This window comes from Glycine soja, chromosome 6, assembly GCF_004193775.1.
Source record: "Glycine soja cultivar W05 chromosome 6, ASM419377v2, whole genome shotgun sequence".
NCBI classification, from domain to species: domain Eukaryota; kingdom Viridiplantae; phylum Streptophyta; class Magnoliopsida; order Fabales; family Fabaceae; genus Glycine; species Glycine soja.
Window position 1 is genome coordinate 7,558,799 of NC_041007.1, and position 16,332 is coordinate 7,575,130.

Consider the following 16,332-nt stretch of genomic DNA (forward strand, 5'->3'; position numbering starts at 1 on the left):
TTTACAAAGTCAGTGAAGTATTAAATATTTTTCATGGAATATCCTTACTAGAAATAACTGTTATTAATTGTGTTGTAAAATGATAAAAAAGAATATAATTAATCAAAGAAAAAGTTAATCATTTTAAGATAAAAAGAGGAGGACAAGTAGGTAGTATATTTTATGCAATCTAAAATATAAATTTCATTTTTTAATATCTGTGATAAAATTTTAGTCGTCATATAAAGTGGAATGAAAGAAGTACATAAGAGTGGAATCCTTGACAATAAATGTACCGTTGATAAATTTGTATTTCTGATAAACTTTTCTATAATAACTTTCTTCAACTTAATTACTAGATTATTATTTTGTCTAGATCAATTTCTTTTTTATTTTAATTTTATTTTATTCAAAATTAATTATTAGTGAGAAAAATATAATTTTAGTCTTTATATTTTTATGAAAGTTTATTTTTAGTCTTTCTAGATTCATATCATCCAATTTAGTCATTATATTTTATAAAAAAATTACTTTAATCTCTCATCATAAGTGATAATTACATTTACTCATGTAGATTCATAAAAATAATGTTCGAGAAACAAATAAAATAAAATAAAAATACAAGAACAAAACAAATTACGGTAAAAGAATAACAATAAAAATAAAGTCGTTAAAACTTAAAAGTTACCATTCAATGTGTTTGGGAAGACATATTAATAACTTAAAAAAATTTCACATTATTTTAATCAAGTAAATGCCATTTGCAAATATTTTACGAGAAATGACTAAAATTAAGTTTTTAATAAAATACAGAAATTAAATTAGATGATAAGAAACTTTGAGAACTAAAAATAAAAATTCAGCGGTGAGAGACTAAAAATATATTTTTATATTATTCTTTAATATATTAAAAAATAAACATAATTAAATATGATTAAATTTTTATCATTAAATCACATATTTTAAATGCTTCCATTAATATCACCCATTTTAACAGTCAAACTAATAAATTCATCAATATTTAAAAAATATTTTTTTTATCAAGATTTACATTTAATACAAACGGTTTGACGTCTAATATATTGTTGAATAGTACATATAATTATTAGTCAATCAAGTTTTATAGAATTGAAAGAGTATTTTAATTTTTATAAAAAGTAAAAGATTAAAATAAAATAAAAAAGTACCGGGACACAGGGGGGTTAAAGTAAAAGTAAATGTCTGAACATGAAAGATGCAGATGTTAATGTATTTGAAAGGCTTTCCAGAGTGAGACACCTCTTTTTCTGCAGACGGGTCATTGATGACCACATCCTCTTCCTCTCTCTTATCTTCAACTCCGAGTTCAAACAAATTTTTCTTTATTTAATTATGCTAATAAATATATATCTCTTAAATTTATTTAATTAGCATTTTTTATTAGAATCAACATAAAATATTAAAATAAATAGACAATCTTATTATCCCTTGCGGTGGTTTATGACTTCATCATTTAATTGACTCAGCTCTCCCCTCTCTCTCGCAGTCCCATCCATCTGAAGCAAGCAATACAGCAAAGGACCAAAACCCAAATAAAACACAAATTTCATTTTATTTATTTATTTGTTTATTCATTTATTTTTAGAAAAAGTGGAGAGCCATATGGAATTTGACGAGCACGAGGACCAAGAGCAAGAAGAGGAGGAGGAGGAGGAGGAAATGGGATTCTCAGTGGCGGCGGCGGCGAGTTACGACTCGCTGGGAAACGCCGCGGTGAGGTCTAAAATTAGCGGCGGCGATGGTGTTGCGGCCACCGTGAATTCCGGTCGCAAAGGGACGGTGAGATACAGAGAATGTCAGAAGAACCATGCCGTCAGCATCGGCGGCCACGCCGTCGACGGATGCTGCGAGTTCTTGGCTGCCGGAGAGGAAGGCACGCTGGAAGCCGTAATTTGCGCCGCCTGTAACTGCCACCGCAACTTCCACCGCAAGGAGATCGACGGCGAAACCAGCCCTTACCAGCACCGTTCGCAGCCACAGCCTCAGCCTCTGCACCCTCAGTACCACCACCAATTCTCCCCTTACTACCACCGCGCGCCCCCACCTTCCGCCGCCGGATATCTCCACCACCACCTTGTAACACCTCCGGTGTCGCAGCACCGGCCCTTGGCTCTGCCACCGTTAGCTTCTGGAGGAGTGTTCAGTAGGGAGGAAGAGGACATGTCAAACCCCAGCTCCAGCGGCGGCGGCGGTGGTGGCGGTTTTAGTGGCGGTGGTGGTAGCGGGAGTGGAACGAAGAAGAGGTTTAGAACAAAATTCACGCAGGAGCAGAAGGATAAGATGCTGGCATTTGCGGAGAAGCTAGGGTGGAGAATTCAGAAGCATGACGAAGCTGCTGTTGAACAATTCTGCGCTGAAACTTGCATCAAGAGACATGTACTCAAGGTTTGGATGCACAATAACAAACACACTCTTGGTAAGAAACCCTAATTCCCATTCTTCAATCTATCTCTTTCAATTTTTAGGTCTATGTCATGGATTTTAGTCTCAATAGGATGAGTTGAGTTATTATAACTTGTAAGAGTTAATTGAGTGTGCAAAGAACAAGTATTGGAACAATTTTACCATTTGTTATCTAGAATTCTAATTAATGGAGATCTAGTTAGGGCTAATTCTTACTCAATATTCCTCCTTTGGTTTACTTTCATTTGATATTATTATGTGATGAGATTTTAGTTGTTGGTGATTTTCGGTTATTATGTGTATTTACTAGCTAATTCTGAGCAACATTCGGCTGGGAATGGATCGAATCACTTGAACAGCACCACAATAATTGAGAATTCTCAATTCTCCTGAGGGATATTAACGAAATAAAGAGAAAGAACTGAAGTTGGCAGAAGTTCATGGAAGGGTTTGCAAATGTTCATCTTATCAGTAGCATCAGGTGATGGTGATCGAGGAGGGGGAGTACGCAATGGAAGTATGCGGATGAGCACAGAGAATAAATTCCAACATAAAGTTGTATTTAACGTGAGTGGAATGCAAGTGCAAAGCTGTTTATGTTACTACTTTGCTGTGTTCCTTCGCATTATTTGTCGTCTTTCTTTCCTGTTTTTCCTCCCTAACACCGCCCTAGTTTAGTTTTATTATCGTTTGTCTCTCTCATATTAATGTCTCCTCTTCTATTTCTTTGCTTCTGGACACATTAGACCTGAAAGATTTAATGAGTCAAATAGATTCATCATGATCCGTAACTGAAGTGACACCATTTTCTTTTGGTCTGATTGAATCCTCCCCATATTTTATGTTCCTTTTGACGTTGTTTCCGGGTTTTGTTCAAGACTAGGTAACGCGTCCTCCATTATTAATTGTTCTACGGATTTTCAGTTCATTTCTTCTCTTTATGTGTTTGGTCGCTGTTGCTGCTTCATTGGCAGTAGTATTATTTTCTTTTTATCTCTAATGAGAATCGAGAAGAGTGTTTGTTAGATTTATCATTTGAAAATAGTAGTAATTTAAATTCCATTCTCGCATGTGTGAAAAAGCGAGAAAGTAATCGAAAACTATGATGAGTGGGCGTTTCACGCGGCAAACTGGTACACTGTTTGCCTGTTGCGTCGCAGATCACAGTGTTGCAGATCAGACATGCAGACTTTTTCTGATTTTGATAACACTGCACCACGTTAATGCTGCTCTATCTACTTTTCCTTAACTATTGGTTATTTCTTTTCTTTTTTTTCCTTTAATTTTATCGTTAACTATGTTCAACGATTTCTGATTTTGAAACACAACTATTGGAAAGATTTAGGTTGATTTTCAAACGTTGTTAGGCGCTGAAACTTCAATTCCTGTACCTGTATAAATGTTAGCATTTCTATTGCACGTTCGCGATCATCTTTTCAGTTGAAGAGTTGAGAATGCATTAAAGCTTACATATATTCTTTATGTAATATAGACATGACCTGAACTACCGTACGTTTTTTCTTTCATTTCCCTTTTCTTTTTAGTTTATATGCATATAAACTCCCTGCTGGTATGCTTTTATGCATAATAAAGGCCTTTCAGAATGCAGTTTTCCCTCGTATTTTGAATATGCAGAGTGTGGATATGATTAAGGTTTTGATTGGTGTACTGTCGCATTTTTTTGGGTTCATTTTTATCTTTAATCTATTTAAATTTGAGAAATGAGTTTATTTATTTTCCCTCATGAATTCATCTAGAATTTTATTGGTCAATTCAAATTCGTTAAAATCCATACTCAATAATTTTTTAGATGGTATTCTTAATTAATATTTTAATAATACTAATACTAATTAAAGAATTAAAAATATTATTTATTAAAATAACATTAAAGTTGTTTTAATAATATTTTTATAAAAAAATGGATGGTTTTGAGACAAGAAATCTTGTTAGTAGTCTCTTTTTTCTTAAAAAAAATATAACTTACTCTTCAATCATAATAAAATTAAAATTGAAAACTAAAGTAGATAGTTAATGACGTAAATTAATTATTTAAAACAAAATGAGACATTTTAATTGAGAAAAAGTCGGAAATATACATCCTATAAATTGTGATGGATAGGATCACGCTTAAAATATTTGTCCACTTTAGAATTTATGGCGGCCTCGGTTTTGGATGTTGTTTGCTTTAGCACTTTAGTGAACCTGAATTTTGGGTTTTACCTTCAACGTTTGTATAGGCCTCACAGTTTTATCTTTAAAAGGCACATCCCAGTTGGTCAGGAGAGAAGAGTGCTTATAAATTATTCTTAATCTCAATTGCTAAGCGCTAAGGGGGTTAAAGAGTTTGAGCCCTCATTTGATTTAGTAAAGGGATTTTATAAATTATCTTGTCTTAATTATTAAAGAATACGAGTCTTTTTAGTGCACCAGAACATCTCCTTTTGGGGTATGTAAAAAAAAAAAAAAAACAGCAAAATCATAGAAGGATACACCAACAAGAATCTTTATTCACTGAGTAAATTGCAAGCTGAGTACAATAAAATTATATCAGGTTTTTTTATACAGTTTTCCTAGCTAGCTACATGTCCATGCCCGAGTTGATGTATTTCACCTTATATATAGTAGAATGACGAATATAATTTATAATTGAGTAATAATATACGGATCATCTTTTATTTAAAACAATTTACTAATTGGAAGATGAAAAGTTTACAACTGTTTAGTATAAGTGTATAGTAAAATTAATTGAAAAGTGTAAAATGATAAAAATAAACATATTTATATTTTACTATTAATCTTATATTATTTCTTAAAATATTTTTAATCAAATTTAAAATAATATAAGAAAATACACTTAAATAGACATTATATTTTTATTATGTTAATTAATGTAATAGTTAAATTAAATCATTAAATATAAAATTATTTAAAAAATAATAGACAAAGTATAGTGTTTAAATAATAGATTAAATATTATAAGTGATAAAAAATGTAACATAAAAAAATTATCATCTATTATTATCAATATCTTGATTTATAATGCTAAATTAATAAAATAAATAATATAATTGTTAAATTAAGAATGCAATATAAAATATTTAAAACATAATATAACAAAATAAAATAAACTATAATAAACCCATGACCTCTTATTCTATATTAAATAATAATAAAATTATAATTTATTTTAAAAAATAAATAATAAATTTGATAAATATATTAAAGATAAAAAATATATATAAAATTAGAAACTAAATATTAAGGTTTTAAAAAATATTATTTTAAGTTAGGTTTTAAAAATTACTAAAATTATTTTTAAAAAAATTACTTACCAAATAACCAAATAAAATTTCAATTAATAAAATATATGAAATATCTCGTCGAAGACATCTGTACTTGTTGTTTTTCCTTTATAACTTAGCAGTTTGATTTATTCAAGGGCATGCAACTGTCGGCAAAACTACCAAGTGTAATGCTCAATCAATTTAACTACCATCTGTAAAGCCCAAACAAATTTTACTGGCACCCCTTTAAAGTTTAAATTGAGTACAGTAGTAGCAATTGAGTTAAATTGACAAGACTTGATGCCTTGATGTACACTTGCAAACAAATTTGTTACTGTCTTATAAGAATGCACAGGGGGTTGTTTTACTTAAAGAATCACATTAATTAATCTCTCAGATGATTACTAATTCACAGAAATTAATATCACGTTGAAGTGACCGTAGTTGGTAATGTTTGTGTCACCCACAAGATTATCAACTTCTAAGCAAAGTAGATACTACTAGTAGTATATCAAATTAACCATTTATTTAAGAGATATGATTTTTATACTCTATTTTTATTTTTATGATATTATTAATTTTAATTTTAATTAAAATATACTGATAGCATAAATGTATAATTTTATACAATCAATTATAAAATGTTATATTATTGAAAATTATAATAATAATTTTAAAAAACATATGGTAACACGGAGTAGTATCTAATTAATTGTCAATATATTAAACTATATCCATCACATACATTTCTTTTTCTTTTCTATTTTTTCCTTTACCTATATCTCTCTCACTTCACGGGTTTGGTTATAAAAAGAATTGTAAAATATTATTATAGAAATGATAAAAATGGTGCACAAATTCGGTGATAGATCTGTGCTGGCCATGGGGGTGCCTCTCCCAGATAAGGTATTTGATTAGTCGTACGTAAATGAAAGCAGGTCGTTATCTTTATTTCTAAAATAAATAAATCAATTAATTAAATTAATTAGCATCTCCCCTTTGCCACAACTTTTACCTGTTTACCAGCCATGTATCGTTTTAAAGTTGTATGCAAGATCACTGAGAAAATAATTGTATTAATTACATTAGAGGCAAATACATTGAATCTACCACGAGACAAATCCCAGGATGAAGGAACTCCAAGTTCACAAACGCGCTTCCGAATGAAGACCAAAATGTGGCGGAGACCAAGATTAAGGATAACGCGTTCGTCCCTATGCGGAACCATGCATTAATTCTAACGATAGCAGTATGGGGAAAGGAGCAACTACAATAAATGCTTAACTCCATGCTACTCCACATTAGTACTACTCTCTCTCTCTCTCTCTCTATATATATATCTTTTCATGAAAATGTTAACATCAATTTTTAATGTATTATGGCTTAAATCTACTTTTCGTTTATGCATTTTTTTTAAAGAATGATAATTATATTAAATCAAACAGGAATAAAGAATCAATACATGTAAGACAATGATTAAGGAACTCCGGGCAAACAAAGAATCTAGACGATCTAGCTAATGAATGAATAACTTAATTGACTTGTTGGTCCTTCAAAGATCTTTATAACATATTTAGTTTTTTATGTTTTTAATAATTTTGGTTAATTATTAATCCATTGTTAATTTTTAACAAAAATGATTGACGTGATATACAATAATAATATACATAGACAATAATATATATCTATATAACATTAACAATATTAATGTCGCACAGTTGTATTTATATTAATTTATCTATTATTTTAACATATTAATATCATGTCATCGTTAATATGTTACGTTAATCATTTTTGTTAAAAAATTAACAACAAAATAATAATATAATAAAATTTTAAATTTTGAGGGACTAAAATTACAAATCCATGAAACTACATGTAACAAAAAAGTATATTTAAGTCATATATTTTTTAACAGTCATTTTAAAAAGATGTCCTATATATTTGTTATTTTAAAATTTTACTATAACATTAAAATTTATTTTCTCAATTATATTAAAAAATACTAAAAATAATCATACGGAGTATATAAAATACCAAAGTAATAAATGATATCTTAAAAAATTATAAACGACTTTTACGAGAAGGAGAAATTAATTACTTTTCTTAGGGTATTCTAACCTTAATCTATATAGTAGTTTTTATTAAGAAATATATTTTTATAGACTTCGATAATTCCAATAGTATAAATGTTTTCAATAGTTTTTTTTTTTATCATTTTGGATGCTTATAAATCAGTTTTAAGAAACAATATTCATCAAAACATTCTCTTTATCTATCAATTTTTGAAAGAAAACTTTCTTTTTTATCTATCAATCTAAAAGTTGAAGAAAACATCAATTATCATCTTTTTAACTTTGACACTAATTCACACCGAGACTGTATACACATTAGACACTAACACATCAGACATCAATTTGCTAAGTTGGGATGATCTTGCCATCTAACTTATTCACACTAATTTATTAAAAAAACTATGGTACTATTTTTACCTATTCCTTATATTCCTTAACTTGTTTTTCATATTTGACCTGGCTCATGAATGAGAGAAAAAAATGTTTTGCATTGTATTCCGCTTCACATTTTCCAGTTAATTAACTAGAACTTTTTAAATTCTTAGGCCGTAAACAATATGTAGAAGCAGTACAGATCATATTAAAAATAATTATCCACTTGACCAGAAAATTGGATTCCAATTCAGAATTTGCAATGTAATTTGCATGCCTAAGATCTAAGAACTTTCGCTGTCATCATAACACATAATAACTCTAGCAAACTAAAATTTATTTGACCCGAGCTCCAATTTCCTTATTTTTGTCATGAATAGTTATTACATTGTCATCTTTAACTTGAGCTTACTTTGGTAATAATACTACAAATCTGGTGCATTCGAATAACATAACAAAACATGTGACTGTGGAAGTCAACGAAAGGAGCTCTAGCTGAATATTGTGTCGGGGAACGACCGAGACTGTACACATTAGACACTAACACAGGTCTTAACCTTACCTCTTACTCCTACTTTCGTTGATTTGTCGTGTTTAGGTGCCTTTGCATTAAATGGAAGTGTTAGTTGACTAATATTTATGAAGGTAGTCCTGTATTCTACACTTGTATTGGTCAAATAAAAACTGCATTTTTTTTGTTTCTGATATTGAACGAAAATAATATTTTGAGTAAATTTTTTAACTGACTTTATCTTGTGAAAATTTTATAGTTATCTCTCTCACTCTCTTTTTTTTTACCTATTTAACGTGTAAATGTCAAGTTAAGATGACACGGTTTTTATATATATGTTTTTCCTATGATTTGGAAGACATAACTAGCCAGAAGCATTTGATGTGTGTTCTATATTCATCTTAGGCAAAAAATAAACAGGACTATATCCCCTTTCGTGTCTAGAGTATATTCACGATATTCTCGGGATGATTTTTTTCGTAATTGTCGTGGTGGTTGTCTTGAGATCCCTATAAATGGCTCCCCTAGGAGGTTATTATGATGACATGTTATTGGTTTGAATGAGACTGAACTCCTCTAGGTTGTGGCAACGAGTTGATTAACAACAGAGTAAATGGTCGGTCGGACAATGACTTTAATGGTCTGTGTCCATACTTCATCGAGAGAATACACAATCTCTCAACTTTAAATACGATACGATAGCAGGAAGAAGCTTAAAAATGAAAATGCAATATGATATGTTGGAATACAACGGAGGGTACAAGCACATACACAGCTTTTATATAAAATAAGGTCATGAGAAAATTTGGCATATATATAAAATAATTCATTTTCACCTTAAACTCGTTAGGGCATGCCAACAATATGTTCAGCCAGGCCAAGTGGAGCATACTCTGAAGCTTACATGAATTTCTTTGTGCTCGTATTATTCTTATGAGTTTTGAGAATTATTAGACTTTGCTAAGATAGAAAAAGGCTGCACCTATAATAACAAAATATTAACAGGTTTATTCCAATTTCAAAGGAAACATAATGATTTCATAGGTGAGAATTTTGAGAATGATTTCTTCCTAATTCATGCATTTTCTTTTATCATTTATGGTAGAAATTAACTACAAGATCAAATCTATCATGTTATTAATTTTAGTAAAGAATTATTTTTTATTTTATTATAATATTTATTATTTTATTAAATTGGTAATTTGATAAGTTCTTGATTAAAATTAGAGACTTGTTATTGTGATAGATATTATAATAATGAGAAATAAGTCATTTGTAATTTTAATCTAAATTATTTTTTATTGTAAGATTATTCTGAATTGGACATCAATAATCCAGATACATTAATATATATGTAATGATCTTTATTGGATAAAGATTAATAAATTTTATTTATTAAATTGCATATATAGATGATATGTATGTGGATGTTATTATTGAATTGACTCAATTAAAAAATTTTAATAGTTAATATTACCTTGATATGTCAATATGAAATTTTTAAGAAGAAATATAATTGTTTCATTTGACTTGAGATTATCATAGTAATTAACAAGTTATTTGTTATATTTTAATTTTGGATACCTAATGCATTAAGACACTAGTTGAATGAATATTGAATATGATTAAATACTTGTAGAATTAATGATTAATCAAGAAGGAATCCACCAACTCTAGGTGATGGGTTTAAGCTTCATGATAGAATAAAGACTTTGAACAAAACAATTAAATGAAATAAGAAAAAAGTTTTTGAAGTCATTCATTGATTAAATGTGCTAACTTATTAGAATTTGATAATAATAATATACTCTAGAGTTAATCTTGAACTATAAATGATAAAAGGAAATATTTTATTATTCTTTTATTGGTTCTTAAAGGTAAAAAATGTTACTTCATGCTATCTGAATGTTAAGGAGTGTTGTTAGACGTCTACCTAATTAATTTACTATTGGTTTAATATTGAAAATGCAGGACCACACATAAACGAGTGTTGCAATCTTTGCAAAAGAAAATAATTCTACAAGAAAAATTATCTATGCCTACATACTCCTTTTGCCTACCGTTATAAATTAGTGTAGGTAAAATTGAAAAATACTTCTACCTACAACTAATTAATGCACGTAAAACTTATCGACTTGTACCTATCATTATTTGGTATAGGTAAATTTAGTAAAACTAAAAATGACTTCTACCTATAACTACTTAGGTAAAACTTCAAAAAACCTGTGTCTATAATTGATTAGTGTAGGTAAAACTTGTGTTGATAATTAAATTAGAGAATTTAATTTAATCAAATAAATATTTTTTGCTAGCACCAATGTAAAAAGGGAGTATTATTTAAAAAATGTGAAAGCTATCCATAAAATAAGAATAATATTCAATTCTACTATACATATCAGGATCACATGATTAATTATTGTAATTAGTCATGGGAGTAATTGTGATTTATTTTGTCTTGTATCAAGAAGCTTCTCACAATAAAAGATACGAGACAATTATTATTTTTATAAAGATAAAGAGATATAAAATTATTTTAAATAATTTTTTTTTCTTTTTTATTTGAGAAAAGACCCAAATTCATATCATTTTGACATTATAAATGGAAGCATTCATTTGAGACAAAATACACCAAACATAGACTAGAAGAGTTCAAGACTAGTTTTATACTTGAAAAGTTAGAAAGATGATTTCCTCTTTAGAGTTCCATTATTAAAAGAGTTAGATTGATAGCAGATATTGATCTCAGTATTTATGGATACACATAAAATCATCAAACAATTGAAAAAAAATTTTACTACTTTAAATTGCTACAACTTTTGTTGTAATAAGTACATTTTTTTTCCTGTACTAGATTGTGAATTGTGTTGTTTTTTTTTACAGCAAATGAACTGTGATTGTTGAAAATTAATAATTGAGACAAGCGTTCTGGGTTTTGATTAATTGAGTTTAGAGAATGGGCCAAAATGACCTACTCTATCTAAACAATAGCTCATAAACAGTACTGAAGATGGACCTGGAGAACGCTTCTGATCTCATCTTAATCTGACTAACTGTCAGATATTGTCAGGGCCATTTAGTTAGTTAGTCCCTATGAATTAGCTTCGTCCAAGTTCAAAATAAGTGGGGACCGTATAGTAAAGAGCTTCATTATTTTTTTTCTTCTAAAAGATTCTCTTATTAAAATAAAAATATTTCATAAAAAACAATTTTTAAAATAGGAAAAGTGGGGCTAGTGATACTCACATTATTTTTGTACCAAAAAAATGATACGTTACCAGATATTTAACAAAATTTCAATAGATAATCTTTAGGACAACACACTTTTTAGATAGAATTTTTTTATTTTTTGTAAATGAGAAAATGGGAAGAAACCCTCCAATGCAATGACACAGGATCCCAATGACATATTGGGACGTTATACATTTACAAGCTTGATTTATATACTAATATTGTTTTCTTTTTGTTTAATATGAACTTTTCTTAACTACTTGTGCAGTTAGATAAAGAGAGATTAAAATAATAAGTGATATAGGATATAATTTCACTTAATATTAGAGGTATAAGTAGAAATTATCCTAAAAAGCATTTAGTTTTTTTTTGTACTTAAAATTGATAATTATTGAAATGATTAATTAAAATTTAGAAGTATTGCTTAGGAAAGCCTCCAAAACCAACTTTTAAATGAATTAAAAAATTAATACTACCGTCTCCCTGCAGGATATATCGTACATGTTGGATTGATGGGGATTATGAAATAAATTAAAGGGCTTTCTCTGGTCTGAAACAGCATCCTATTTTTATTTTGTTTTTCATTTCTTGAATGTTATTTTAGGCTTTAAATGTTAAACATGCATACTTTTTCTAAAATCAAATTACAAAACTGTCATCCTACGTCTTGTAGCTTTCATCACCGTTCAAACATATTTTTTTTTCAAACACGGATGCAGTTTTTTCGCCGTTATTAGCGTAAGTCCTTTTTTTTTTTTATTATTATCCATACCTTGTTTGTTATGTTTGTGATCTTGGCTCTATGGGCCTTCATTATTGAGAACATGGAAAACCAACAATATTGTTATGTCTTTCTCGGCTTTTTGAATTCCTCGACAACGAAGACTGTGAGACCCACATGGGCCAAGGCCACCCAAATAATTCCTAGGTAGCCAACACTGAACCTGCCAATTCTTTTAAAATCGTTCGCTAGTAACAAAAGTTAAAGAATTCCCTCATTCTATCAACGTTTAAAAGTTAACTAGTTAAATCACCCAAATTCAAAATATACAAAAAAAAAAATAGATAATTTAATAGATTTAAATGTAAATCCACCGTCTATATATCAATTCAACTTACAACAAATCAATTGACTCTCGCTTTCAGAAAGCAACAAGGTAAAACAAATATATCATGTGAACACTGAATGAGTTTCAATTTTAATACAATAATAACAGCTCCACAAACTAGACTAGCGAACTAACCACGTAAAGATAAACATATAAATGTTTCTTTGATGGATGGATAATTTATCAACACAAACCTCATCTTTGGTATAAACAATACATGGTGCTTTTCAATCCCTTGTTTGTCAATGAGGCTGCAATGCTCCTTGAATATTTTTAACAGCGCTGTCATAGTGCACAAAGCCCATAAACCAAAATTCATGGTTGTCAACAGAGATAATCTGTATATATTTTTCAGATTGGTTGGTTTTGCTTGTGGATGCGTTTACAGCTCTCAGCTGGTGCAATGGAATGACCACCTAATGCATGGGAAGAAAAGCATATTAGGAAATATATATATATATATATATATATATATATATATGACAATGTAAGTTAACAAGTGTGGGGATCAATCTCCTTAGGATCTTCTTCTACGAATATGAATAAAAGGATGGAAATTATAAACTACACATTGTTTAATCTAAAATGTGGACCAACTTAACAGAGGGAGAATTAATTTGAGAGTTTTGTCCAAAAGCTAAATATGATTAGGTGTTTAGTTTGTTTAATAGCCCTACAAAAAATGAATTTAAGTGAATGAGGGACGAAAACGTTCAACATATAAACTATAAAGGTCACAAAGACTTCAATTTCCATTAGTACCGTCTAATTTTTTTTATTAAAAATCATTTAAGTAACCCTCCAATGTACCTTCGCAAGGTAGGAGCCTTTTGGCAGTAGGGGTATGTTAATTTTTTTTAGTAAGTGGAATACATTAAATGTCTTAAGCTCTATGGGAGTCTAACTTTGTCTTGCTTGAAAAGTATGTTGGAAATTTTACTTTAACTCTCTGCATACATAGCTAATAAAAATTAAAGCAATAAATATATTAATGATAAGAGATTAAAATAATTAAACTAATAAAAATATTTTAAAAAGAAGAAGAAAAGAGTATGTCTCATTAATCTTAGAGAAAACTAACAATAAATTTAATGTTAATAACAAAATTAACTAATTTCTTCAAACTTAGTGAATTAATTAATTGAGTCTTGTAAAAAGGATAGGAGGGAGTAACTTAAACCTTAAGTGATTAACGTTTAGACTTTGCCTAACTAATAGTAAATATTTAGATTTTTTGTCTTGTCCTTTAAGCTTATCCAGTTTGTGGTTTTTTGAAGTAACTGGCTTACGAGAAGTATTCTTGGTTATCATCCTACATCTAAATACTAATTGGCTATACAACAAAATCCTAATAAAATAATGATTCTTACATAACACAATAATTCTTAAATATACTTCTCCATTCTACATAACCAGCCCAGAGTTTAAAGCCAATCAAATTGGGTCCTGACAAACAGACTACCAGAGCACACATCAACTGTACTCGATCATCATCATCATTGACAAGAGTTCAAAAGTAGAGTGCCAAACTATATAGAGTGTAAAAATATGAACAAAGACAAGCAAAACTGTAGCTCTTTAATGAATTCCACTCTTCTCAATCCTCGTCCTCACAACCCCCCAAAATTAGAAGAATTATGTATCATACATGTAGAGTCTTGACTTAAAATTTCAAACAAGATAAATAAGCATGAAAGACCATCACTACTAAATATAATCCTTTAGTTCCAAGAAATGCAACATAACAGAACTTGGGACCTGACCCCAATCAAGCTATTAAAATGACCATCTCTAAATAAGTTTTTGCATTCACTTAGGAACACATGCAATTCTATCAGCTGAATCCAATTTTATAAAAAAAATAATAATCATAGAAAATGAAGGCATTCACATAATGACACAAGATGGTCAGCATATGTGTATCATATATTGTATTACAGGCCAATAAGAAGGTTATACCTTATAATAGCTCCATTGAGTCTGGTCACCCACTTGGTAAGAAAGTGGGTTATCACTACAAAATGCCAGCTTAGCCGTTGACAAATATAAGACTCCCATCACAGGTCCAGCCGAGGTAGACAAGTAGCATGCATAAGTTTTGAGAAGCTGCTCCTCCGGAACTGTCTCAAATGTTTGCCTAAAGATCTTTTCATACCCTCCTTCTGCAAGAACCTTAGTTCCCTGAGCAATCCTCCCCACGGCAGCATCAGCAAAACTCGGTCCCGTTTTCACTGTTCCACGCAAAATTAATTAAACATACATAAATAAATAATCAGAGGAAATGAAATGAATACATACAGTGCTGCCACATGTTGCCGGCGAAATCCTCGGCCTTCTTGGTGGCCTCGGCGGCTTTCTTCCCCCATTTCCCGAGAACGTCTTTCACCGAATCTAAAGTAGCTGCGCGCAAAAAGGGCATAAATTAGAGGCAGTGTCCATGGATGATAGCAAATAAAATCAGGAAAAGGAGTTACTCTTGGTAGAAGAAGCAGTAACGGGAGCAGGAGTGACATAGGGATTGGAGTCTTTGGGCATAGTAGTGGCAGCATCTTCGGAAATGGGAGCGCGAGATTCAGTGTTCAGTGGTTGTTGTGGTGGCGCAACATCGGTGGGGTCCAGTTTAGGGTATGGAGCATAATCGCCGGAGTGAGGCTGAGGCTGAGACTGAGATTGAGATTGAGATTGAGATTGAGATTCTTCCGGTTTGGTGTTGGTGGCTTGGGTTTGGGGTGGGGCGTCACCACTCATGTTGTTGTTCGCTTAGGTTTTCTCTGGTTGGGGATCGGAGTATTGGCGATTGCGAGAGGATGATGAAACGTGCGTGCGACTACAATTCAAACGTCAATTTCTGCGAAACCGTCCAACTCATTCAAAAGGTTCAATGTTTCAACGCTCTTTCTGGATCTACTCGTTGTGTTGTGTTTTTTTTGAGGCTTCACTTTCACATTCCAAACTAACACAACGGGCTTCTCTCTACTCATTGGGCCAAATTGTGATGAATAGCGGGCCTCTGATAAAACATGGTTACGTCTGTCTACTTGCAGAAACTTTTGTTATTTCTCTATAAATTCTTTTAAATTACACAAGAGTAATTAGACAGAAGCTCTGTAAATTTGAAATTTTCAACATAAAATGGTTTTACTTTACATTATTAATGACAAATCGTTGTTAGCAAACGTCCACTAATCATGACACGTACTATTTTCTAACAAATGAATTGGGCCATCACAATCTCTTACTAGAATAAGGAACATAGCAAATGAATTGGACCATCATAATGTGAAATTTGTTGAGAAATATTAACTAATTTGTTAAAGGTTCCTTTGATGTTT

At 30.4% G+C, this 16,332-nt stretch overlaps 2 protein-coding genes across 3 annotated transcripts; one reads left to right on the forward strand and one right to left on the reverse strand.

Moving 5' to 3' along the window:
• Positions 1-1,436: 1,436 nt before the first annotated feature.
• On the forward strand, positions 1,437-3,247 carry LOC114415241 (zinc-finger homeodomain protein 2-like). 2 transcript variants are annotated; one of them, XM_028379839.1, is made up of 2 exons: positions 1,443-2,434; positions 2,732-3,247. In XM_028379839.1, exons 1-2 carry the CDS (start codon positions 1,621-1,623, stop codon positions 2,812-2,814), a joined length of 897 nt encoding a protein of 298 aa, XP_028235640.1. In that variant the 5' UTR covers positions 1,443-1,620; the 3' UTR covers positions 2,815-3,247. The 2 variants fall into 2 exon arrangements, with proteins under 2 accessions (XP_028235641.1, XP_028235640.1); XM_028379840.1 differs by lacking the exon at positions 2,732-3,247 and having other exon boundaries at positions 1,437-2,641.
• A 9,704-nt stretch (positions 3,248-12,951) lies between these two features.
• LOC114415242 (GEM-like protein 1) lies at positions 12,952-15,982 on the reverse strand. Its single transcript, XM_028379841.1, has 4 exons — positions 15,475-15,982; positions 15,299-15,400; positions 14,960-15,231; positions 12,952-13,416 (listed from the first exon to the last, which is right to left on the reverse strand). The coding sequence occupies exons 1-4, from the start codon at positions 15,746-15,748 to the stop codon at positions 13,243-13,245; spliced, it is 822 nt and encodes a 273-aa protein (XP_028235642.1). The 5' UTR covers positions 15,749-15,982; the 3' UTR covers positions 12,952-13,242.
• Positions 15,983-16,332: the final 350 nt, after the last annotated feature.

What these genes read in the sequence shown, in the direction of transcription:
- LOC114415241 (XM_028379839.1), top strand. Translation starts at nt 1,621, where the DNA reads ATGGAATTTGACGAGCACGAGGACCAAGAGCAAGAAGAGGAGGAGGAG. An exon ending in CAATAACAAACACACTCTTG is followed by an intron (nt 2,435 to 2,731) that starts GTAAGAAACCCT and finishes TGTATTTACTAG; the next exon opens with CTAATTCTGAGCAACATTCG.
- LOC114415242 (XM_028379841.1), bottom strand. Translation starts at nt 15,748, where the DNA reads ATGAGTGGTGACGCCCCACCCCAAACCCAAGCCACCAACACCAAACCG. An exon ending in CGGCAACATGTGGCAGCACT is followed by an intron (nt 15,232 to 15,298) that starts GTATGTATTCAT and finishes TGCGTGGAACAG; the next exon opens with TGAAAACGGGACCGAGTTTT. An exon ending in CTCAATGGAGCTATTATAAG is followed by an intron (nt 13,417 to 14,959) that starts GTATAACCTTCT and finishes CCCATGCATTAG; the next exon opens with GTGGTCATTCCATTGCACCA.